Below are 24,642 nucleotides of genomic sequence, written 5' to 3' on the forward strand. Positions count from 1 at the left end.
TCCCATTCGAGCCCGCTGTGTAATTAGTGCTATCCACTTACTCCATGTAGCATCAGTTGCATGGTGTGTAGTGGGAATTTTCTCTTTGAACATCCAATGTAACACAGGTAACCGTGGTGCCAAGAGGAGCTGTGCCTCTGTACCCACAACTTCTGAAGCAGCTCGAACACCCTCATATGCTGTAAGTATTTCTTTTTCAGTTGGGGTGTAATTGGCTTCTGATCCTCGATAGCCCCGACTCCAGAAGCCCAGAGGTCGGCCTCGAGTTTCTTCTGGGGTTTTCTGCCAAAGGCTCCAGGTGAGGCCATGCTCCCCCGCTGCAGTGTACAGTATATTTTGCACAGCTGGTCCAGTACGGACAGGCCCAAGGGCTACTGCACGAGCTATTTCTTGTTTGATTTGTTCAAATGCCTGTTGTTGCTCAGGGCCCCACTCGAAATAGTTTCTCTTTCGAGTCACTCGATATAGAGGATTCACAAGCTGACTATAGCCTGGCACATGCATTCTCCAGAATCCCACGAGGCCTAGGAAAGCTTGCGTTTCTTTTTTGCTAGTTGGCGGAGACATTGCTGTTATTTTATTGATCACATCCATTGGAATATGGCGACGTCCATCCTGCCATTTTACCCCCAAGAACTGGATTTCCTGTGCAGGCCCCTTGACCTTGCTCTGTTTAATGGCAAAACCAGCTTTCAGGAGAATTTGGATTATTTTCTTCCCTTTCTCGAAAACTTCTTCTGCTGTGTTGCCCCACACGAGGATGTCGTCAATGTACTGAAGGTGCTCAGGGGCTCCCCCTTGCTCCAGTGCAGACTGGATCAGTCCATGGCAAATGGTAGGGCTGTGTTTCCACCCCTGGGGCAGCCGATTCCAGGTGTATTGGATGCCCCTCCAAGTGAAAGCAAACTGCGGCCTACATGCTGCTGCCAAAGGGATGGAGAAAAATGCATTAGCAATATCAATTGTGGCATACCACTTGGCTGCCTTTGACTCTAGTTCGTACTGAAGTTCCAGCATGTCCGGCACTGCAGCACTCAGTGGTGGCGTGACTTCATTCAGGCCGCGGTAGTCCACTGTTAGCCTCCACTCGCCATTAGACTTTCGTACTGGCCATATAGGACTATTAAAGGGTGAGCGAGTCTTGCTGATTACTCCCTGACTCTCCAGTCGGTGAATCAACTCATGGATGGGAATCAGGGAGTCTCGATTGGTGCGATATTGCCGTCGGTGCACCGTTGTAGTAGCAATTGGTACCTGTTGTTCTTCAACCTTCAGCAATCCTACAACAGAAGGGTCTTCTGAAAGGCCAGGCAAGGTAGACAGCTGCCTAATCTTTTCTGTGCTCAAAGCAGCTATGCCAAAAGCCCACCGGTATCCTTTTGGATCCTTGAAGTACCCTCTCTTGAGATAGTCTATGCCAAGGATACATGGAGCCTCTGGGCCAGTCACAATGGGATGCTTTTGCCACTCATTCCCAGTTAGACTCACTTCAGCTTCCAGTACAGATAGTTGTTGGGATCCCCCTGTCACTCCGGAGATACAGGTGAGTTCTGTCCCTTGGTAGCCTGATGGCATTATGGTACATTGTGCGCCAGTGTCCACTAAAGCTTTGTATTCTTGTGGTTCTGATGTTCCAGGCCATCGGATCCACACAGTCCAATAAATCCGGTTATCCCTCTCCTCTACCTGGCCAGAGGCAGGGCCCCTCTAGTCCTGGCTGGAGCGTCTGCCACTTAATTCTTGCAAATGAGAGGTAGAGGTCTCTTCATCAGGGTCAAGAATAACATCAGCTCTTCTACTGCCTCTGGGGTACTGCCCCATGGAAACTGGAGCAGCATTTCTCTTAGGAACCCCTCTTCTTGCTGCTGTATTTCCTTTCAGTTCACGTACCCGAGCAGCTAGGGTTGAAGTAGGTACACCATCCCATTTCCTCATATCTTCCCCATGGTCACGCAGAAAAAACCACAAGGTGCCACGTGGTGTACGTCTTGGGTACTCTCTCTCTTGAGCGCGCGAATGCTGATTCTTAGTGGCTGAAGTATCACTCTGTCTAAATGAGGGGGAATATGCTCGTTCCACTCGTTCCACGAGCTTGTCAAGTCCTTTAGACAGTTTCTCCACAGCTGAGACACTGGACTGTAGCGGAGCAGAGAGATTGTCTTCATATTTTTGAAGCTGGCAGGACATATCATACAATGTTGGTCCCCTCCCCTCATCCCAGTTAATTGATGCCAGGGTACTGGCATGTGCTGGTGGTGCACTCCGCACAAATTTACGCCACATGGATGTTGTGCACTGGACTTCATCGGGGTCTTGAGGTGTCTGGGCATTGTCCAAATCACTATAAATCATCTCCCGCACAGCTAATTCCCGCAGATGCTGGAGACCTTTATCTATAGTGGTCCACTTGCCTATTTGATATACAATATCTTCCTTATGGGGATATCTTTCTCTCACAGCCGCCAGGAGTCGTCTCCAGAGGCTGAGGGCCTGTGCTCCTCTCCCGATTACTTTGTCGATTACCCTTTCTCTAGAGAGGGATCCCAGCTGCTTGGCTTCATTGCCTTCTAATTGTAGGCTATTGGCCCCAGCATCCCAGCATCGAAGCAGCCAAGTGAGGATGTGTTCACCTGGGCGTCGACCATAATCCTTTCGTATTTCTCGCATCTCACTCAGGGATAAGGATCGAGTGATTTCTGATTCCTTTATGATTTCTGTCTCGTCTTCCTGCTGTTTTTGTGATGGCCCTGCTTTAGAGGTGCCTGCCATTTCCCCTTCTTCCTCCTCCTTAGGAGAGCCTTCTTCCCTTACTAAACGAGCTGACTTCCGTTTCCATTTTTTTGACTTGACTATGGGGGCGACTGATACCATAGTTGGTTGGTCTTTTGGGTCAGCCACATCGTGTGTTACTTGGTCATCATATTCAGAGACTTCCTCCCTCTCTTCAAGTTGCTGGATGATGTTAAACAGTGTTTGATAGGAATAAGCCAGGACCCAGCACAATGCTGCAAGCTGTCGTTCTCCGGCATTATCAGGGTCAGGACATACAACTCTCAAACATTCTACTAATTTTTTAGGATTTAGCACTTGCTCAGGGGTGAAGTTCAAAACTATTGGAGGAGACACTCGTGACAGGTATCTGCTAACATCATCCCACACACCTAGCCACTCACTACAAGACTGTTTCGGGACAGATTCCCAAGTAAGTTTTCTAAACAATCGACTAATCTTAGAGAGAAAATGAAACTGGTTGTTCAGAATTAGAAATAGCAATACATGGGTTACAGATGGATCTTCAAAATACTCCCAAACGGTTGTAATTAGCCCACTGTGAAAGGAGGGAAAGGTACCATTCTTAATATTATTAATAAACTGGTGTCCAGATGAGAAAAGGAAGGCAGTGTAGTTCTGAATATTCTCTGAAAGATAGTTTCCATGGGACCCAAATGATAACAGTGCAGAGCCTGAATTCCAGATTAAAACCAAGGTCAGTGCTTGGCAGCACAGCGAATTAAAAAAAGTGAACACAGATTGTAGCACTTTGTCGGATCGGATATATAGGAGAAAGGAGAATATGACACGGATTGCATGACATAGGAACAAAGCTATTATTATTAACAGGGCAATGTACATGGTTACTAGCAAGCAAGCGTGTTAGTTATATGCGTTTAATCAATTCTATTGTTATCTCAACCCTTCGAGCCCCACGTTGGGCGCCAAAAAGGACTGTGGTGGTTTTACCGTACTGGGCAGCTAAACCCCACAACCGCTCTCTCACTCCCCCTCCTTTAGATGAGGAGGGGGAGAAGTAAAGCGAAGAACAACTCACGGGTTGAGATAAGGATAATTTAATTAAAGGGAAATAATTATAATAGTTAAATAAAGACTACCATGAACTAACAATTTAACTAAGGGGAAAATAAAAAGGGAAAGGGGAAAGGGAGGGGAAAAAAAAGGAAAATAAAAAGAAGGGAGGAAAACAAACAAACAAAATAAATGAAGGCTATATGGAAGTGCAGAGGAAAGAAATTACTCTCTACTTCCCACAAATGAGCGATGATTGACCACGTCCTTGAAGCAAGGCCTCAACGCACGCAGCCGGTGTTCGAGAGGAGGACCGACGTCTTCCAAACGAGAGCCCACCCCTCCCCTCTTCTTCCTGTTTCCACCTTTTATTGCTGAGTGTGACATCACATGGTATGGAATATCCCTTTGATTGGTTTAGGCCAGCTGCCCTAGTGATGTTTCTCTCCTCACCTTTTGCCCACCCCCTAGGAGGGTTAGAGAAAGGCCTAATACTGTGCCACTGCTGCTCAGCAGCAGACACAACACTGGTGTGATAACACTGCTGTTCCAGCTACAAGTACAGAGTACGGCACTGTATGGGCTGCTGCCGGGAAAGTTAACATTCCAGCCAGACCCAATACAGAATAAAATAGGTTTTGAAATCTGTTTTGAGATTTAAAAAAAAATGACACTTGAATTGGCACTTTAATGACAATAGCTGAACAGTTTCCACTCTTAGAGACATTTAAGATCTTTATTGTGTCGTGCATAGACACTTTGGTGGCGCAAGAAGGCAGCATATGAGAAATAAAGTTGTATCTTTTTTACCCTACTTTAGTCTTAGAAATAAGTGCTTTATCTACTTCAGGACAATTGTATTAAGTTGCTTTGGTGTTTGATTATACACTGCATTCATGAGCGTGGGGGAACAGCTGAACGACTTTTGTTCCTGGCTGAAATTACACACAGACATAGTTGGAATAAATTATGTCAACACCATCAGAGTCACAACACTGACAATTTGCAGTAGCCTTTTTAAGATAGTCTTTTTAAGACGTTCAGACTTTTTTAACACATTCTTTCTGAACCATGCTTAAACAGGCCACAGGGACTGGCTTTTTTTTTTTTTTCCTTTTACAAATTAAATACATAATAAAAAGGAGTTATAGGCTGTGCGCTCGGCCTTATGGCTAACAGTATCTGAAATAGCCTGCGGTGTTGGCCATGTCTGCGTGGTGGCTGCGGGCAGGCAGGAGGGAAGCTCTGAGGCACTGGTTTCTGTGTGGTGGTGGCCACGCTTCCCTCATGGCCAGGGGAAAGCGTTCTGGGCTGAACCGCCCAGATTGGGCACTTGGGGAAGAGATTGAGACAAGGGATTAAATTTTGTGAAATTTTCTGATTAGTGTTATTGTGTCCTCCGTACTTTCATTCTTACTGTGAAAGAAGAGTCGGTCATAATAAGGTTTTGAACAGTGTTGTACCATGTGGGACCTGAGGGTACTCCACGCCTGACTGAGCCTGCCCCACCTCCCTTCACACTGGCAGTGCCCGGGGCCTCAGTGATAGCCCGGTCTTGGCTGTCCCTGTCCCCATTGCAATGCCCAGATATCTGGGGCTGTGTCTAACCCTTGGCCTGGCCCCAGGGAGATGCCTGACCCAGACAGGTGGGAGAGGTGGGACAGGCATAGGCTGCCAGGCCCTGCCACCATGGGGAGCTGCTGGAGCCCTCAGCCATGAGCCTTGCTGTGTCCTGGCTTAAAGGTCGACTTTGTTTCCCTCTGGCATCCTTCTTGTAGGCTTATAGTGCTGTTAACCCAGAGGTGTGTGTTAGCCTCCAGCCATGTGGTGAGAAGAGGCTGTTTTGTGCGTATGCTTCAGAGCCTGCACAGGTTGTGAATCACATCTGTGAGTGCGGCTTTTCTCTTTAAATCAAGCAGTTACTTGAAACACAAATGCATCAAAAGAAGGACTGTAGAAGTGTTTCTGTTAATGGCTCATAAATACTTGTTTTTAAACATCCAAAGGTGTTCTGGGTATGCCTGATAAGAGTTAGGGAAACACAAATGGAAGAAAGCCATAGGTTTTGCATATTAAATATTTCATTCACATTGTTAACAAATTGCAGTTGGCAGAAAGCTATACAAATCCAGAAGCAGGTATTTTACAGTAATTCACATTTTAAGAACATGTTTTCAGTAAATCTGCATGACTGTGTTGGGGCCTTGTGGTTTGCTGATGTCCCCTTTGATGTGGCACAGGTGTAGTAAAAATGAGGGCCACCTGGCTGGTTTTTGTCAGTGATGGTGGCAGAACATCATAGAACTAGAAAACAGCGGGTAATTCCTGCTGGTTTTCAAAAATCTGAATATTTGACTTTTTTTTAGCAGCCTAAACTGAATATTTTTTTCTCTATCTAACAAGGGTATAATTTAGGTAGTAAAATATATTTAAAAGTGTGCATCTCCTAGTTCTCCCTTGTCATAGACTGAGGAATATTTCTATGTGGGGTTTTGTGCCTTTGTTTTTTTTGTGTCTGATGACTTTCCTTTCAGCAAAGTCAATCTCCCATATTACAAAATAAGAAGCTGCAATAAACTTTGAGCATTTTTCACAGTATGCCCTTGAAACCATGTTTGTATCCCTAAGGGGGTTATTTCCCAACATGAGTGTCTGTTGCTGTTACAGAGATAAAAATAAACAAATGGCTGGAAAACCGAAGAGGAGTCTTTCCAAACAGATAAGTTCTGGAAGAAACTTCAGTGATAGACGTCTCTAATCTGAATTTTGCAGCCTTTGATGGATAGAGATGTAGCTGGGACACGATCTAGGTTCTAAAGTCAGTAATCACCATTCTCTATCCCAACTGTTGCCCACTAATCCTGTGTAGTGTGGTACAAACCTAAAATGGGGTTGCAGTAGCAGTGCTTAATTTGATAATCTGAGTCCTTAAACGCTTGCCACAAAAACTAATTCATACTGCAAACAATAACATAGTTTTCTGAGTTGCAAGAAAAAGACTCTTAGGGTTAATGAACAAAGGAGCTCAGCAGTGAACAGCAATTATGCAAAGTAATGTGCTACAGAGCTGTCCATTGGAAAGCAAGGCCAAAGCCCCATTGAAATTCCTTGAACACCACTTGCGGTAAGCCTAGAATGGTTGATAGATTTACAGTTGCTGCTTATATTTATTATGTGGAAGAAACAATCCCTGTAAAACTACTGAATAGTTATGATATGTTCAAAAACCGCAATTGAATTCTCATATACCCACCGCCTTTCTTTCTAACCAATTTACTTATTGTAGGGTTGATCTGTGGAGCAGCTGAGGGCACGCACCGCACATTAATTTTGTTGGTGTATGTACAACTGTATGTCATGGGATGCTTTGAAGAATTCATCCTATTTCTGTACAGATGTGGGCAAAAGCTCTATAGAAACCTTTCCACAAATATTCATTTGCATTTCAAAACTAACTTGCTTGTACCCGTTCCAGAACTGCTTCTTCCAAATACAGCAGTGAATTCACCTTCGTGAAGGTTAATAGCAGGAAAATTCAAGCTTCCCTGCATGAGAGTTTGTAGATAGTGAACTTGTATTATAGAGAAGTGAATATTTGCCTTCAGCATTCTTTATTATAAAAATCACGTTCTGCCAAATAGCAGAACTGATACTGTGATCAGTTGCAACTCACCAATATAGAACAATGATAAATAACTGCACTGAACTCTTTTTTTAAAAGTGAACTCTTAAATTAAAAAGAAATACGCCAAGTATATATGAATTATGTATCTTTGCACAGCTGGAGTTAGTAGCTAAAGCAGGTAACTGCTTGATAAATATTTCAGATTTGAGTTGTATTTCTTTGTTAACTGGATTGACTGGGCATATTAAATCCAGGCATGTAGAGGGGATTGAATTGTTCACTTTGGACAACACATTGATTTCTAGCATATCTGAGAAATGCAGTGGTTCAGAGTGGAGTATTTTCATCAAATGAAAAATAAACTTTTTTATATTCTTCAGAAATATAGTAACCTAACTGGGAGATATCCATAAAGAATCTCCTGTAAATGGCAGCAGAATGGTGAGGAATTTGATACTGGTCAGTGATCATACTGGTTGAGACAGGGAGACAGGCAGGTCACCTGAGCAGCAGTAAAGATATTCCTAAAGGCTTACTAGGAGACAGTGCTTGGCAGAAAGCACGGAGGGGAAGTTGACTCCAAAATTCAAGTGCTCTTTTTGTTGCTGTAGCCTGTCTCTTGAAGCGGACTGCAATGAATTTGTCCAGACGGGCAGAGGGGAGAGAGGGAGAGGACAACTTCTCTCTCAGGTGTCCATTGCAGCTGGACTATTCAGGCTGTGGTGTCTTTTGTGCTGAGCTGGAAGCACAGGGCAGTTCATATCTTGTTTTCCTGCCATCCATGGGCATTCTTCCCAAATTTGTATACCAGCCTTCTGTCCACTCGTTCCAAAATGCCTGTTTTATAATAGTATCTGCAGGGGAAAAACAAGCAAACAAAAACAATGGAGAAAGTAGTAGAACGCAGATTACAGGAGCTCTTTATGTGGGCTCCATGGTCAGAGAACAGCACAGGAGTCCATGTGTTCTTTCCAGTCTTTATTTCTGGTAAATGGCTATTTTGTGACTTTAGAGGGCAATAGCTTTCCCAAGTGCTTTGGATTATACCTTTCACTGTTTGAAAAATAGAAGGAATACAAATAAGTGTTTTATTTGGTTGGTTGGCTGTATTTTTACCTACGATTACCACAGTTCAGAAGAAACTGCCAATGTTACTGCTAGAGCAAGATGGGTCATTTTGCAAATGTAATCTAAATTCTCAGATGGGTTAAAGTGTGATAGCTTCACTGCTATCAATAGAGTTAAAACTCTGTACTAGTTTAAATTTAGCCCTGTGATCTTATTTAGAAATAAAGGGAACTGGGTGTTACCTCTGACATACAGAATAACCAGGAAGAAAGAAAGTAACCCCCATCCACCCACCCTGAGTTTTCAGGATAATTATGAGAAGTGGATGCCGAGGTAGAAGTCAACTGCAGTGAGGGGCCCTTCCACCTCTTAACTCACCGGAGAGCTCTGCTCAATTTTTCATATGTCATTCTATCATTTTTCTTCCTTTGTCCCCACATCTTTGCCAGAGCTTCTGATTTAACAACCCGAAAAATGCCTTGTCCCCTGTCCTCCCATTCCAGAATGCCTCCATTTTCTTCAGGAGAAAGAAGAAGGTCTCTTACAAATTCCCACAAATGAGAACTCTGCAGGTCTGGAACGGGAAGAAGACAGCTATTTAGTAGATTTTTTCTTATTCATGCCAAAGTACCAAGACAGAATTATATTTACAGTACACTCTGTCACCAGATAGTCAATCTCACTGTCTGGTTGCATTTACCAGGCTATAACTTTTGAAATTTTAGTGCATCCACTTTGTCAGTGGATTCACATTACTTGCTCCAGGAAAAAATAAATCAGGGCTTTTCAAATGCCTGTTGTGTTAGAATCTGTCTCTACTCCAGGAATTTTATTGTCTTGCACAGTTTAAGTTGTCATTCATTGGTTCTGTTCCACTCATCGTTGACAGCTTCCACATAGTATTTAACTTGATGCTTTTAAAGCATTTTTCAAGTTCATGTAAAGTATTTGGAGTGAAAGATTGTAAAAAATATTGGGTTGACTAAAAATGAGATGATAGAATGAGGAGCTGCAGCATTTTCTAGCATTGACGGATTCCTCTCTATTACTTCAACTCGATTCAGAGGCTTCTTTGGGCATTAGATATGCCATAAGTAGAGGGACTCTACTAAATCCGTAGGCATAGCTGTTACATGTAGCTATTGCCTTAACTTCAGATTGGTTGGATAGTAGCTAATCAAGGTACCAGGAGTTAAATGAATGCCAAATCCAAACACAGACCCTGAGCATTTAAAAATCACAAGTCTGCCCCTCCAAAGACCTGGGAGCAATAGAAGAATAATGGAAGTTATAATAATATCTGAGGTTTCCTATTTGGTTTTCTGTGTTTAGAACCTTAAGGTTATTTTCAGTTTATGCTCTCCAATCATTCTGCAACTGAGATGGCTAGAAATACAAACAGAAAAAGAGATGTGGCTTTAAGAAAAACGCCAAGTACCTCAAGTCTCATGATAAAATCATGAGAGCTGGCAGTACTTGAAAGCCAAACCTCAGTGAAATTCTATTTATTTGTGGTATCATTAAAGTCTCTTTTGATAACCACATGGAGCTGGAGATTTAGAGCCATGTGGCCTGTGCAATCTTAACTCCTGTTTCGAGTTTCTGATGTGTACTTACTTGTTCTACCATGACTGTGACATTCCTGGCCGTTGATGCCACCTGCCCTCACGCATGCCTTATCACGCGCTGGGACTGAACTGCAGAATAACGTGAGAAGTGAAGAAGGAACTCCTGAGTCTGGTGGCAACTTGGTCAAAAGGTCACCTATTCAAATGTCATGCAACATTAAGTCAAAGTGGGTATGGGAGCTACTAACTTTATCTCTTTAATAAAGCTCTAGCACAAAGGTAAGCCCAGGTGAATAATTAATGCAACTGGATGGCTTGCAGCGCAACAACACACATGGCGTTTTTGTCAATGCTATATTCAAAATGCTTGGATTCTGTAGGCTTATGGAATTGGGTGCCTGGCATGCACGGATGAAGGCTGTTCCCTGTGATGTGCAGTCTGAAGGTTTCGTGGCTTTGTGCCATGTGATGGTTCTGAGAGGTCAAAACCCCTTTGTAGAGGATTATGATATTTGCCAATATACTTGCACAGGTTATCAGCACTTGAATCAACACTACAGAAGTGTCTGTCTCAACACCGTAGTGATGAGAGAACAACTAGAAGAGGATATTGATTGACCCAAACTGCAAGAATTATCAAAGTCTGCTAAGAACAGCAATTGCACACTATGGCTGTAAAAATATCTGTCTATTGGGTACAATTCTGGAGAGAAGGGTGAGCAGTGAAATCCTATGAAAGTTCACAGATTTATTTCACTGGATAAATAATAGTGGGCTAAAAGTACCAAAATAGGGGAATTTTTGTGAAGTAGAAACACAGTTTTATGTTGTTATCATCTTGTGTTTCTAAGAGCTGTCAACCTGAGTCTATTTTGCTGCACGTCAAAAAGTAACATGCACTGAAAGGTGGAAGCAAACCATCTAAGTACATGCAAGACTATCTGAAACTGAATGAGTTATGCTTGTAGCTATGAAGGTTTCATAGCTTATGCAGAATCTGCTGGTGACCCAAAAAAACATCAGCTAGAATTTGTAAGAAGTTTTCCTGGAATATATTTTCTCTGACTGCTGCTTTTCACTGGAGTCTTTCATGTCAGCGAGCATGCTCAGTATTCTTTTACTGGCTCAAGGGTTTTGCTGGTGGAGCATCCAACGTTGCCCAAATCCTAGTGGGAAACACGAGTAAATCCAGCCAGAAACACTAATTCCCCAGAGCTGACGGGGAGTTATTAAAGTAGGTCATGGTCAGAACTGAGTGATTACAAAATATTCTGACTGTGCTTAGAGGTAGTCAGACACCTGATTTTCTTACTAGCATACCTGTTTGCCTTCTCAGAAGATGAGCAGCCAGCTCGGCTGTGGTTAGGATCCAGCGGGATCTCTAATTGTGTCTGTGTGTTACTGTGCCAACTGTGCCACCTCCCTCAGAAATTCACAGTGTTCTCATGTGAATGGAGCCTTGCTTCTGCCTTTGGGAATCTGTGCACAAAAGAACAACTTTGCTCTGCTCGGTGCATGGCTTGCAGCCTCAGTGAAATTACAAAGGCTCCTGGGATCCTACTTCCCTTCAAAACAGCAGTTCAGAAATGTTGGGATCTGTTAGCATTTCCCTCTCTGCATGCTGCAGGTGTTTCAGGAAAGGCATTAGAGTAGGAATAAATGGCCTGGATTTTCTTGGTTTTAGAAATCTCTTGAACTGCTGAATATTGCTAATCTTTGAATACCCTGCGTGTTTCCTGTTGAATGGAGCTTAGTGTGTACAAGCAAGTTTACTTACAGTCCTTGTTGGTTGGCTTTGTTTCTTCTACATCAGTGAAAAAGGATATGCCTGTGAGGGAAAAACATAATCCAGTGTTGAGTTCTTTTCTGCAGAAGAGCAATGACTGAAGTGAAATTTAAAGCCAAGTTGTTGCACCATTGCTTGTGTTTATAGCTTAGAGTAAAATTATAGAAAGTACAGGCTATAAAACCATGAAATAATTTTTCAGTTTCTCTGCTGCTAAAATGATTTGTCTTTCCCACTGCTCTTCCTATGTCTATTTTTATCCTCTTTTTTTTTTTTTTTTTTTTTTTTTTTTTTTTTTTTTTTTTGTACTATTTGCATCACATCTTGTCTGATAGAATCAGGTTAGAACTAAGCCTGCTTCTGCAGGTGTAGGTCTTTTGTACTTCATTTACACTCAACTGTTCAATCTCAGCACTGAATACAAAATGTTGATTTTCTTAATGAGCTTTTCCTCCCAGCTCTGTATTCTTTAATTCCCCTAATGACATCCTTATCTCCTGCATTTAATAATCTTCTTCTGCCTGGCCTCAGGCTTGAGCCCCAGAGGGGTCCAAGCTGCCCAAATGCCCCTCAATGCCTCATCTGCCAGGGCAGATTTCCTTCCTGAATTTCCTTCCTTGAACGCTGGTAGAAGTACCCTGGCATGGCACATCCACTGATTAATCTGTGGAAAGTAATGAACATAGAGAAAGGGTACCTGCAGCAGAGGTTTTAATCCTATTTTGCTTAGACAAAACCATCAATAGCTTAGACAGTTTTTGAAGTTAAATTCATTTAAGCAGTGATGAATCTTTCAAGACAAGGTTGAAAACAGCAAAAAATGTATTCAAGAGCAACATGGAGCCTACTAGTAACTAGGTGGGTTTGCAGTGCATAAAATCCTGGAATGGTTTGGGCTGGAGGGGACCTCAAGGATCACCCAGTTCCACCCCCCTGCCATGGGCTGGGGTATCTCCCACTGCATCAAGTTGCTCAAAGCCCCATCCAGCCTGGCCTTGAACATTTCCAGGGATCCACAACTTCTCTGGGCCAAATAACCCCATGAAGCCAAAACTTGCTTACTTTCTGAGAAGCAGAGCAACCTTCAGTATTTTGGGTTGCAGGAATAAATATGCACCGTGTCTTTCTATATGCAGTGTGGATGTAACCCCTCCCAGGACAGTGCAGGATAAGCTCAGCGCGGCACCTAAACAGCCCTTTGTTTTGCCATCCTTCAGTTCTGGAGGCTGTGAATCCCACATTTTCTGCTAGCATGAAACTCACACAAAAACACAATGCTTTTGCTTTTGCATTTGGTTTCTGGGACACTAACCGTGCGTCCTGATATTCTGTAAGATGAAATACAAGTATTCGCCACAAATGCCTGCAGCATCCAGGAACTCTTCCTGGGTCATGTTGCACAGCTGTAAGCCGTTGATATTAAAATGGGAAAAGGAAATGCAGTTGGCATCTAGTTTGTACTGGTCACAGCAAAACTGCAACCACTCACAGACGTTGTGCTTACTCCAGTACTCCGGGTGGATGGATGTCCAGAAAGAATCAGAATCTGCAACATATTTGGCAAGAAAGGGGAACATTGCAATGCAAAGCTCATTGTGCACTTCATTTTAGTAAGCATGTTTCAAGCAAAACTGATCCCTCTTCCTTCTTCTCTTCTGACTGCAAACTTCCTTCCCTATTCCTTCAGAAAACATCAGGCCCTGCCTTGTGCATTTTACTGTCTCCTTTTGTCACACAAATGCTCTTAATAATTCTCAGGCATGTTGAGAGAAACTTCTTGCACATACAAAGAAAGATAACACACCTTTTAAAAAAGCAATTAAAAAATACGAAAAGGTCAGAGTACAGAATTTGTGAGAACTTGGTGGTGTGTGATAAAAATGAGTGATGCATTCCTAGACTGAGCTAACCTTTGGGCTCAGGCGTTGAAGCACTCCTTGATGACACCCAACTGCGCTCCGTGGCACATGGGTAAATGCCACTCATTTGTTGCTGCTTTTCTCATAATTCCAGCAAGTTACTTCACTCCTTTAATCTAAAATTATGTTGTTAATGTCACGGTAGGGAATGCTTTTTGTTAGGTTAGAAACTGAAAAATGCATTACTCTTAACATGCCTTCCACCGGAGAAACATTTCTGACAGGTAAGGGGAAGCGTGGAAGAGCTCCTGAGTAAAATGGCCAGGGAACTGAAACCTGCAGCTACTTTGCCAATTAAATTAGCAGGCAGCTCTCCTCAGCAATGCAGGTACCAGGTGAATGTGTAGAAATATGTATGTATATGTATTATTTTATTTTATTTTATTTTTTTCCCTAGAAGAACCAATTTTAAGTATTCCTGATGTAAAATCTTGGTCTGGTGTGATAAAGCTGTACGCTGCAGCTAGCAAGCATAATCTGTGACTCACACTTTTATCTCTATAAACAAAACACAGGGTCACAATTTCTCTCAGGTGAGATTCTCAATCAGTTGCAGGAACACCAGCCTCAAGAGATTATTGATTTCAGAGCCTATCAATTTAGGGGCTCTAAATTGATTTTGAATATATGATCTGTATTATTTCTTTTACTCTTGTTACAGACCAGTAAATAACAACAGGAGAGCAATCAAATACCGTGTGAATGAAAGTAGTACAATGGAAGCAGAAATAGTTTAGTTTATTTTTACCTCTCACAGCATCTTATTCTGGACTTATATTTAATGACTTCTTAGTCCAGCCATCCTTTTTTCCTTACTTCATTTTCAAATGAATCCTTAACTTTTGATTTTAGGCACTGCTTGTATGACATCGTCATTCAAATTAGGTTACGATCGCACTGCAAGCAAGGTGGATTGTACCTGTCCTTTGTCTAGACAACCAGTTCAGAGTGCAAAGTGATGCAAATTGGCTGGATGAGTTTCCACAGTGAAATTAATTCAAAGGGTTTGAAATTGTGACAGAATAACTGAAATATGGATCTTGCATCCTACGTGGGCTTCTGTAAAATAATTAATACTTCTAATTATAAGTCCTAAAAGTTTACAGGGGAATTTGTGGTTGCTTTCATGAATCATTCCCATGCTATAAATATCTTCATCTGTATGCACATACAGAATTAATGTAATCCTGAGTGCTGTGTTTTAAGCCCTGAGATGCTACTGTGACATCCCAGTAAAGCAAAGAGGTGGGCAGAAGATCTGGGTCTGGCTTTTGGGCCCCATCGCTCGAGGATATTTGAAGCTGTGATTTTATTCAGCTCCTTATTTAAAAGGGAAATCTGGTGAGCTTGACATTGGATCAGCTCCTCCGAGCCCTGCGGAGTGCACACACCTGGCTGTGTCAGAGGCTTCCTTGGGGGAGAATGGGAGTGCTGGAAACACCAGGCTCACAGGGCTTCTGCCAGCAAAAAAAAAAAAAATCACTTCAAAATCAGGCTTGAGCTCTGCAGGAATCCCAACTGTAGAGGCTGCTCAAGAAAAGCAGAAGGCTGAATTGATCCCTTTCTGGACTGGGCAGACTTTTTATTTTTATTTTTTTTTAATCCTGTGCCAACAGCCTCCATCCCCCCTAGGAAACCTGGAGCACCACCAGGTCCCCAGCTAGACAGACGGACTGCGGAGGGGCCTCGCTGTGCGACCAGGCGTGAATCCAGCCCTGGGTGTCCCAGGCTGTGCCGTGAGCTGCAGCAGCGAGAGATCCCAGATCTTTTTGCTGCATTTGTCTACAATACACAGCCGAATGACAAAGTCAAGGCTGTCTTTCTGTCTGTCTTTCTGTCTGCAAGAGTGTTTGATGGCTCTTGTTTTCATAGAATCATATCATGAAAGAAAAGCACGACTGTTTGTTGTGCCATTCCACAGGTAGACTGAATAATCTTGAAATATTTTGGCCAGTGGTCTTGAAACTTTGACTTGACTGTGATAAACATCAGCTTTGCTGGCAATATAAATGCCACAGCATGTTTCTTTCATGGAGCAGCACTCATCTGGTCTCATTTCCTTGTTTGCTTTGGCTTTGGGAAGGCTCAGATATTTTTTTTTTGGAATATTCCAGGGCTCTATGAAGCACTAATGTGTATGGTGAGCATTCAAAACGTGCTGACATCAAGCCGTCCTATTTGCATGTGCTCTTGCCTTTTAGTTCTTACATCCGAGCTACACATTCAGGGCAGCTTCCCCTGCTCGGCGATGGACGTGACCAAGGTACCGTGCCACTTCCAACACCCTGCTGGAAGAAAAGGTTGGCCAAAGACAAAGCCTCTGAGGGATTTTCAGGTTTTCTTTTAGTGAAAAAGAAAGGGACAGGTAGAATTTCATAGCAAAGTGCTAAAGCTCAAGGGGAAAGCCCTTCAGCAGGAGAGGAGGGGACAGGTATCTCCCTCGGTGGCGGGGGCCTGCCAGGAGCCTGCTTAAAGGAGGGTACCTGGAAGGAGGATGGTGAAGAAGAGAGCATGGGATTCACACCTGCCCCTTCCCAGCATTTTGAGGCGATTTCCACTGCCCGTTCCATTGCATTGGCTATTTTACCATGGTTCTCCTTAAACCTGAATATTGGGACCCTGTTGTGCTGGCCAGTACCAGCTGCTGGGGAATGGCATTTGCAGACATCACCTCCCTGGGCTGCACCCGTTGTTTCAGTCTGTGGGCTTCGTTCATGTCTCCCACTAAAACTGCACCCCAAAAATGAGCCTCCTGCCATTTATCGGGGATAAATGTATATTTTTACATATTATTTTCCCTACATTGATATTTCTGTATTATTTTCAAGCACTCAAGTGCTGGAAAAATGAAGAAAAGAAATGAAAATGACACAATATTTTCCTGTCACAGATTTTAGCTTCTTCCACTTTGTATAAAACAAAAAGGATGCTCCCTAAAATACAAGTCCTGATATGTTCTGCTTGCCAGAAAATAAAAACATGAAAAAGACCAATGTGGGATGTGTAAGGGGTGACTGACCCTGCAGTTCTCCTCCTGGGAAAGCGAGGATGGCAGCCCCAGACTGAAGGTCCCACTAAGCCAGGGTTCTCTCTCTGCTTGCGTTTGCAGGAACATTTTCACATTTTCAGAGAAAATATTTTACTTGGACTTGTACAAATATTAATTTAGGCTTGTACATAAAAATACTGGTGTCCTGTTTAGCACAGGAGCTGAGCCCAGCTATGAGCTGTAAATCAGTGATCTTCATCTGACTCTTGAGGCAGACTTGCCATCCCTTTCATCCAAATATATAGGTTTTATACATAGTTCTGTACTTGAATAGCATATTTCCATGTGGAATATGTTTAAACTTGACCTTATACTTTGCTTCTAGTGAGTACAAAGCAGGTTTTCAAGAGTCGCATGGATCCCAGTCCTTCAGCCTGGTATTGTGACAGTGTAGGCAGTGTAGGCTGAGTGTTGTGCTGATCTACGTTCTTCTCTGGCTGCCCTAGGACTGCTCGGGCAAAGCTGGTGGCACTGCAGGAGTGGTTTTGTTTCTGTGTATTAGACATGTTCAGTGTGCTCCCTGGCTGCTGTGGAAGAAAGGAAGGAAATGATAAGGGGACTCACAGGTTCTACAAGGTTGGATTAAATGTAATACAGGAAAGAAATTATTGTAAGCATCAAGAGTGTATAGAAAGCCTAAAAGCATCAAAAAATGAGCAATAGAAAACATGCAGAAAAGGAAATGTAACTTTTACCATAGTCAGCAAAGGCTAATTATCTTCCCAGCTCAGCTGTGCTTAGCAAGAGGGATTCTGACATGATTGCTGCACAGGACCCTGTGTCTTCAAGCTGAGAAAGCTTTGCTTGTAGCTCCAGGTGGAGCTTGGCTTAACACAGCTGTGGGGTACGCACACTGCACTGCTCTTCACCTGTGTGAATGCAGGGCTGAGCAGCTGCTGAGTCACAGAGCTTGCACTGATAACAGGGATCACACAGCAGAAACACTAGAAATTGTCAAAATGACTCTGAAGGGATGACTCTGAAGGGCAAAGCCCTTGGCAAATGCTGATCTGCTGGTATCAGAACTCCCCTTGGGATTATTTCAATTTCAGGTGTTTTTGTTTGTTTTGTTGTTGAAAAAAATAAAAAAAAAAAAAAAGAAAGAAAGAGGATGCAATAGCAGGCAAATCTTAAGTAAAAATCAGTGCAAAATAAGAATTATTGTGACTGATCCAAAAGAAAATTGAATTGCATGAGGTATTTTGAAATGCAATTTAAATTCTAAACCAGAATACTTTCTGTGACTTTTGTCATTTCGAATGTACTTTAGAATTTCATTCTAAATTGGAATGAAAACTAATATTAAAACTCTCTATCTCTCTATATATTTGAATAAAAAATCAATTTCTGCAGGGCTTTGAAGACAAGCATTTAGTAGAAGCAAGAAGATTTATGTTCTACCTCATACGTCACACAAACATTGAATGGACAAATTCAGCAATATTGAAGCAAAACACTAAGTCCTCAATGGTCAGGGATTAGCACCAGGAGAAGCCATGTGGAAAGTTTTTTTCTTTATTACTCCAACTGTGCCTTGGCAGGAAAGGACTTCTCCTTAAGACCAACAGTGTTCTCATTTAAAAGGACAAAAATAGCTTTGTAAGAGAAAAATACTGCATAAACCCATAAATCTTCCTCAGCCACAAGTTTGGCTCAGTAACGTGACTGGGTTGTGCTACCTTTCTTTCCAGAGCCAGTTGAATGATTTAGCCTGAGTGCAGAGAAGAATATCAGCACTATTTAGGAGTTTAAAGCAACTGTTTCAAAGGGAGAAGATTTGGAATGAGTTCCTTCGGACAGCTGGGATGCCCGTGTGAGATGCGTGGCCTGGAGCAGAACGGGGCTTCCAAATGCAGAGGCAGAGAATTGCACAGTTCCCTATGCATAGCCCGTAGCTCCCTGCCCCAGTTCATGAACCACACCGTCCTTTGGGAGCTCCTGCTTGCATGATGTGTATCACCTTGCCACACGAGGGGAAAGCATCACTGAAACACATAGCACTGTAGAACTGAAGCCACTACTAGTTAATATTATTCCTTTATCTTGCATGGCTAGTTATAGGTTTTAGGTTAGTCAGACTAGAAAAAAAGAAAGGCTATAATAGTGGGCTCAGCCTGTTTGCTACATGATCAGAACTGAAGTAAATTAAATTCAAACCATAACATAAGTTATTGATATTGCACATTCTTTTCAATTGGAGTCTGTCTACATACCTGTCTGATGATCACAGGTGGGATAGCCATCTTCAGTTGTCCCAAATAACTCTGTCCAAGACATCAGGGGATCACAAACCATTGTGTTTGACAGAAATGTGCTGTGGGTTACTGAATCCAGCATCACCTTGAGATATTAATACATTAGTAGAAGATGAAAAGATAATATTAAGAACCTACTTAAGACCCTACTTTATAAGGTGACAGGCATGATTTCCTTGTTGTGGATATGTAGATCTGTGATGTACCATTGGCCACCATCACCTAAACTTCTACCAAAGCTAATGATTACCTCCTGAAACCTGAAGATGAAGGAGCTAAGAAATTTAAGAGCAATGTAGCTGACAAACATACCGTAGGTAGTTTTACAGTAAAGATGATTGGAATCACACATTCCTAGGGAGTGAAGGATAAACCATAAAATAACATTATAATTAACATTATGATTTAATGAGATTGGTGTTAAAAAATATTTGAGCAAGTCCCTATACAGTCCCCGTGATGAAAAACATCATTCTGGTCATAAGGATGCTCCCTGTGTCCATAAGACACTGCCACAAATCTTAGCCAGTCTAGAGTGTGAGGAGATTAACAAGGTCTGAGAAAGAAATGCACTTTCAAAGAAGATTAGAAACTGAAAATTTACGTGGAAAATTGGGAAACTATTTCAGAGGTTGTATGCTTTAGGGAAGATGATTCTTGCACCAAAAGTGAGACAGCTGGTTATATTTCAGTGAAGAAGATGAAAAAAATACATATCTATGACATGAACTAAAGCTGGTACAGAAAAAGAGAATTTGTGGTCCACCCCCCTTCTTTATGCATGTATCACATACGTGCAAGTACGCACACATGCATTTCGCTGTTCTTCGTGGCTGAGACTCCTGATACCCAAGACCCTGGACCACCTCGTATGCAGCTTAGTAGAAATGGTGATCATTTAAGAGATGTGAAGGAAAGAATTAAGTGGAATTTAAACCCACAGCTCTTTATGTCCTAGTTTCTTTTCTGGGAGAGACAGGAATTGTTCCATGGACTAGCTGCTGTGAATACATAAATGGACCTGATTTTGGCTCTTGCCTTTTGGAGTTCAGACAAAACTGCTCAAGCCAGTTTGGCTCTTTTCTTTAGACCTAAGCTGCTTCTGCCTTTCATAACTAATTCCAGCTTGGGTAATTTCTAGCAGTAAGACACCTGAGCTAGTTAATAGGATAATATAGTCTTAAAGATCAACCCCAAATCAAAAGTTGTACAAATAGCTGCATATAGTGAGAAAATGTGAAGGATTCAAAAGTTTTCACAGATAAATTACAGAATTCAAAGATAAGTCCTATCTTAGTGTAGGTGATGTACTGATGAGATATGGAATATGGAAACATTTGGGAGGCTTCTGAAATCTTTTGATATACAGGAATTTAAATGTAGGGCAAAGTAGTATTTCAAAAACATTATATTTCCACTTAATCATATCATTATGAATAGAACATATGAGTATTTAAACCATCAGTCATTTTAGTGAATGTATCCAAAGAGTCTCTCCTCTGTGCATCTCTGCCAAAGGATTGAGTGTGAAATAGCTCCTGCATGTATATATATACACACACATATATAAATGTGTATATATATGTATATGTATGTGTGCATATATATATAATTGTGCTTTTGGATGAACCCCATATATTCAGTGAGCAATAAAGAATTTTACTCAATTAATGCAAAGTGATCCATATGAGTCTACCATGTCCTGTCTCAGATACAGCAGGATTGCCAGAATATAATATTAGAGTTTAGGACGTGATTTTTTTTATTCCTTTGAGTTACTGGCCCACACAGAAAAAGTTTCCCAATGTCATATCTGTTCACAGTTAATTTAGAAAGTCAAAACAGTGGCACTCTGAATTGCTGCAGAATATAATCCAAATGAAAAGAAGCACATAATGCTTATTTAACTTTTTTCTTCAATTGTGTTTATGTTTAATTCGGTTGCTGGCATGAGATGATGCTGGCTAACGATACCCAGAATTCTGAAATTCACAGTGGTAGAAAAAAGCCAAGCATTCTGTACTGTGGTGCCAGTGTATTGACACAAGTGTCTCTGTAAAACAAGGGATTTGACACCTATTCACGCTTACTACCCGTGCAAAAGGAAATTAGTGTTTGGTACAGCAGAAAATCAATTCTGACTCTCTTGAAATCAATGCAAATTTTTTTTTCCACAAACTTCAATGGAAGAGTTTCACCTCTCATTCCTCACCAAGGGGTGGCAGGACAGACACACGCAGAAGAGCTGGATAGAAACAGTGAAGAAGGGAGGGAGAACTACAAGTCGCTGATAGCCCTCTTCAGTAACGCTGGACGTTGCCAGGGATGTACCTACATCTGTGCAGTCAGTGATCCCAGTCTGGCACTGCTGAAAAAGGTAGAGACCTCCAGGACACGTGTAGAGACAATGATCTTCCCAACCATGCCCTCGGCAGCCAGCATACCCCATTTCCCTGCGACTGTCACCCCCCAGGCAGCACAACGAGCAGCCGGCTGTGAATATACCCCAGCACCAACTGAGTAGGCAGAAATAACTCCCCGAAAGCCAACTGCAATTCTGGAGAAGTGAATAGAATATCTCTGCAGATAATTGGTGAGACGTGTTTTAGAAATGATTGCTAAGATAACCTGTTCAAAGCATCTCCACAACTCTCCATACCTGCCTACCCGCAAATAAGGCTTTACACAGAGAAATGTCTGGAGTGAAATCCCAGTCCTACTCAAGACAATTTTCCCCTCAAATTCTTCAAGGACAGAATTTCACTGTTTATTTCTACTGCTTCTCAGCAGAAAATAAATTCTTTCTGACAGTTTCACAAGTTTAAGAGTTACTTTTGCTTGAAATTCAATTGAAAAAACGTGAGAGGAAGGTGAATTCAACACATTCTCTGCAGTACAAATCATTTCTCATTTGACTTTGACTTTTTTAGGCTATTGCTTTTAGTGGAAAGAAAAATTAGTTGGAAATAGTGATGGCTTAGATAAAATAATATGTTACATTGCAAGGCTATAATCATTTCTCCATCTGGGTAAGATTTAGCTAGAAAAGGATGAAGTTATTAGTATTTGCATTATTGCTGTCTGAATGGTAACGACAGTTTAGTAGATTTAGTGCCTTGCTTCTGAATTTTCATGGCGATTTTTTCCGAGGTGGAAAGTCGATTTGCACAGGGTAAATGATACTTGGGAAGATGGATGAACTATTGCAAGAGAAGGGGAATCTGAAACAGAGCCAAAGCCACTGGATCTGGGAAAGTTCAGAACTCAGCACATGCTTGGTTTCATACTTTACTGTGAAGAAAACCTGTTTGTCTGAACTGGAAAACTAATTTTGTGAAGTGGACAGGAAGCCTCAGTCCCTGCTGAGGACTGGACCTGGACTCACAGGTGTGTGGCAAAGCTGCCAGCCCCACATCCCACCAACAGGTTTGACCACATGCTGTGACAGGCAGCAAAAGCCATTTAGGAAGGAAAAATCCTGTTTTACCCATGTGCAGTTTATGCTGTTACTCCTATATAGAGCTATGCATGTTCCAGAAAATAATGTTAATTCTTAATATCATTAGCAAAGGTAATCTCTTTTAAATATTTATGCAAACAGGATATTGGTTTGGATCACATCAAATAGTATTTCACTGCTTATGTACACACACACATATCTGCTTAAATACACTCTTGGGACACAGAAAGGGGAAGAGGCAGTCTGTTTAAACAACAGGAGGGCTTTACAATATTGGTTTTGCTCCAGCTGGTGCCTGGTTGGAAGAAGCAATTAATTAGCTGTCACATTACAAACATTCTCGTTTGATTTAATGAGACAGGTCTGGATCGTTAATTTATTAAAAAGCATTTGTTGGGGTTCATGCATGTCTCCTCTATTAATTCATTAAACCAAAGTCAATTGTTTTTCATTGAGAAAACAGGTGATGCACAAATAGGAATGGCAGGCAGTACATCAGTTGGGTGCCTGATAAATCATCACAGCAAAAGGGTAGCTGACAGCCCTTTAGAAAATAGAGACTTCAATAAAGAAATGGAGCTTACTTGTAGGAAGGCGCTTACTCCTGAAGCAGCAGCTAAATCCAGAAGGTCTTGGGAGCAAGGGGGAGCAGGAGGCTTTAACAGCAGCACAGCCCGGCACTTTGGAAATAAAGCCACCTGCAGGACTGTGATATACGGAACACCTTACAGACAGGTTTGTTTGGTTTTTCAAGTTCTTATACACACCCCTTCTGATGACAGTGATAATATATAGTATAACACAGCCCAGAGAATGGGGGAGAAACATTCTGAAGTGCAGAAAGTTTACCTTTATTCTGTATTGTTTTTTTCTGCTCCTCTAAAGTGTTGATTTACGTAACCCTGACTCTTGGACCACCTTAAGCAAACCTGGTGTGTGTAAGTACTTGACCTGAGGAGACTCTTTCACTCTTTCTTTTACATCCTTAGCAGGTAGGAAGGACTATTGCATTATGCTTAGAGATCTCAAAGCCTGGAGAAGTGGCATCCTCACCATTTGCTTCTGAAAAGGACCAGGATGCAGCAAAGTGGCTGGCTTAAAATCATGGAGCAAACCACTGACAGTGTTAGAGGAAGGACATTGTTCACCTGATGCCAAGCAACATCTCTGCCTGGTACATCTCACAGTGTTCCTGAGATCCATGAAAACCTACTGGGCTCCAGCCCAGATGCAGCTGCCTTTAGGTCTTAAATGACTGCAAAGTGATTTGAATTTTCATGAGGAGGATGCTTGGCGTTATTAGAAGCAACAGATCAGAGACACTGACAGTGGAGAGAATGAATTGGAAAATAAAATGAGCATATCTAATATAAAAGGGCACTTCTTTTAAATATAAATGAGGAAGAGCTTCGGTCAGCCTAGATCAAAATATTTTTATGCCCCAGAGCTCCATGTTAATTAGTAGTCTCTTGAGGATGCCTGCGTAAACAGCTTGAGTTAAAGGTTTAGGCAAGTATGACACCTCAGTTCTCCCGAGAGGTGCTACTTCTAATACTGAAAATACCTCGTCTTTTATGTTTTAGGTGGGCTTTTGACTGAGGTTTTCCTGTCTTCAGAAACTCCTCAGCTGAAATTGTCATTCGGGGAGGAGAGGTGGAGACATTAATTGAGACAAATACTGTGGCATTAGCTCCCAGGATCCCTTTGGCTTAGTCTTCTGCTTGCCTTTATGCTCCTGCTCCAAGCAGAGGCACTCATTTGCCCCATTACCGTGGTGTCAGGGAGCCTCCCCAGCTTCATGCTGCTGCTCCTGCGCACGTCTTGCTGTGAGGGAGCTGCACACTGTGGCCATATGAAGAGGTGGCCCTGCTGCAAGGCAGCGCTGTTGTGTGTGTGAAGGAGGGCAGAAGTGACTCAGAGGGACATGGGAGTTTCATGATGCATGTCCCCAGCGCAGAGAGGCACAGCATGTCAGGACACACTGCTGATGGGGCTGGTGGTGGCCATGCAGGGGCAGTGTCCTGGCCAGCCGGGTCAGGGCAGCACGATGTACCGGCACGCTTGCCTTCAGCTACCCAGGAACATCACTGGGGCTTGGTCTGAGGGCT

The 24,642-nt window shown here is 42.3% G+C and overlaps 1 protein-coding gene across 4 annotated transcripts; it reads right to left on the reverse strand.

The window, feature by feature from the left end:
• Positions 1-3,832: 3,832 nt before the first annotated feature.
• On the reverse strand, positions 3,833-23,264 carry ELF5 (E74 like ETS transcription factor 5). 4 transcript variants are annotated; one of them, XM_072039002.1, is made up of 8 exons: positions 23,119-23,264; positions 19,033-19,159; positions 13,356-13,397; positions 13,164-13,254; positions 11,843-11,893; positions 10,115-10,261; positions 8,876-9,071; positions 3,833-8,283 (listed from the first exon to the last, which is right to left on the reverse strand). In XM_072039002.1, the coding sequence occupies exons 2-8, from the start codon at positions 19,060-19,062 to the stop codon at positions 8,187-8,189; spliced, it is 654 nt and encodes a 217-aa protein (XP_071895103.1). In that variant the 5' UTR covers positions 19,063-19,159; positions 23,119-23,264; the 3' UTR covers positions 3,833-8,186. The 4 variants fall into 4 exon arrangements, with proteins under 4 accessions (XP_071895103.1, XP_005011344.4, XP_038036494.2 ...); XM_005011287.6 differs by having other exon boundaries at positions 13,164-13,397; XM_038180566.2 differs by lacking the exons at positions 13,164-13,254; positions 13,356-13,397.
• Between the last annotated feature and the right edge of the window lie 1,378 nt (positions 23,265-24,642).

This window comes from Anas platyrhynchos, chromosome 5, assembly GCF_047663525.1.
Source record: "Anas platyrhynchos isolate ZD024472 breed Pekin duck chromosome 5, IASCAAS_PekinDuck_T2T, whole genome shotgun sequence".
In the NCBI taxonomy this organism is placed as follows: domain Eukaryota; kingdom Metazoa; phylum Chordata; class Aves; order Anseriformes; family Anatidae; genus Anas; species Anas platyrhynchos.

What these genes read in the sequence shown, in the direction of transcription:
- ELF5 (XM_005011287.6), bottom strand. Translation starts at nt 19,156, where the DNA reads ATGCTGGATTCAGTAACCCACAGCACATTTCTGTCAAACACAATGGTT. An exon ending in ACAGAATATCAGGACGCACG is followed by an intron (nt 11,894 to 13,163) that starts GTTAGTGTCCCA and finishes TTTCCCTCACAG; the next exon opens with GCATATCCTTTTTCACTGAT. An exon ending in AAAGCCAACCAACAAGGACT is followed by an intron (nt 10,262 to 11,842) that starts GTAAGTAAACTT and finishes ACATTTGAATAG; the next exon opens with GTGACCTTTTGACCAAGTTG.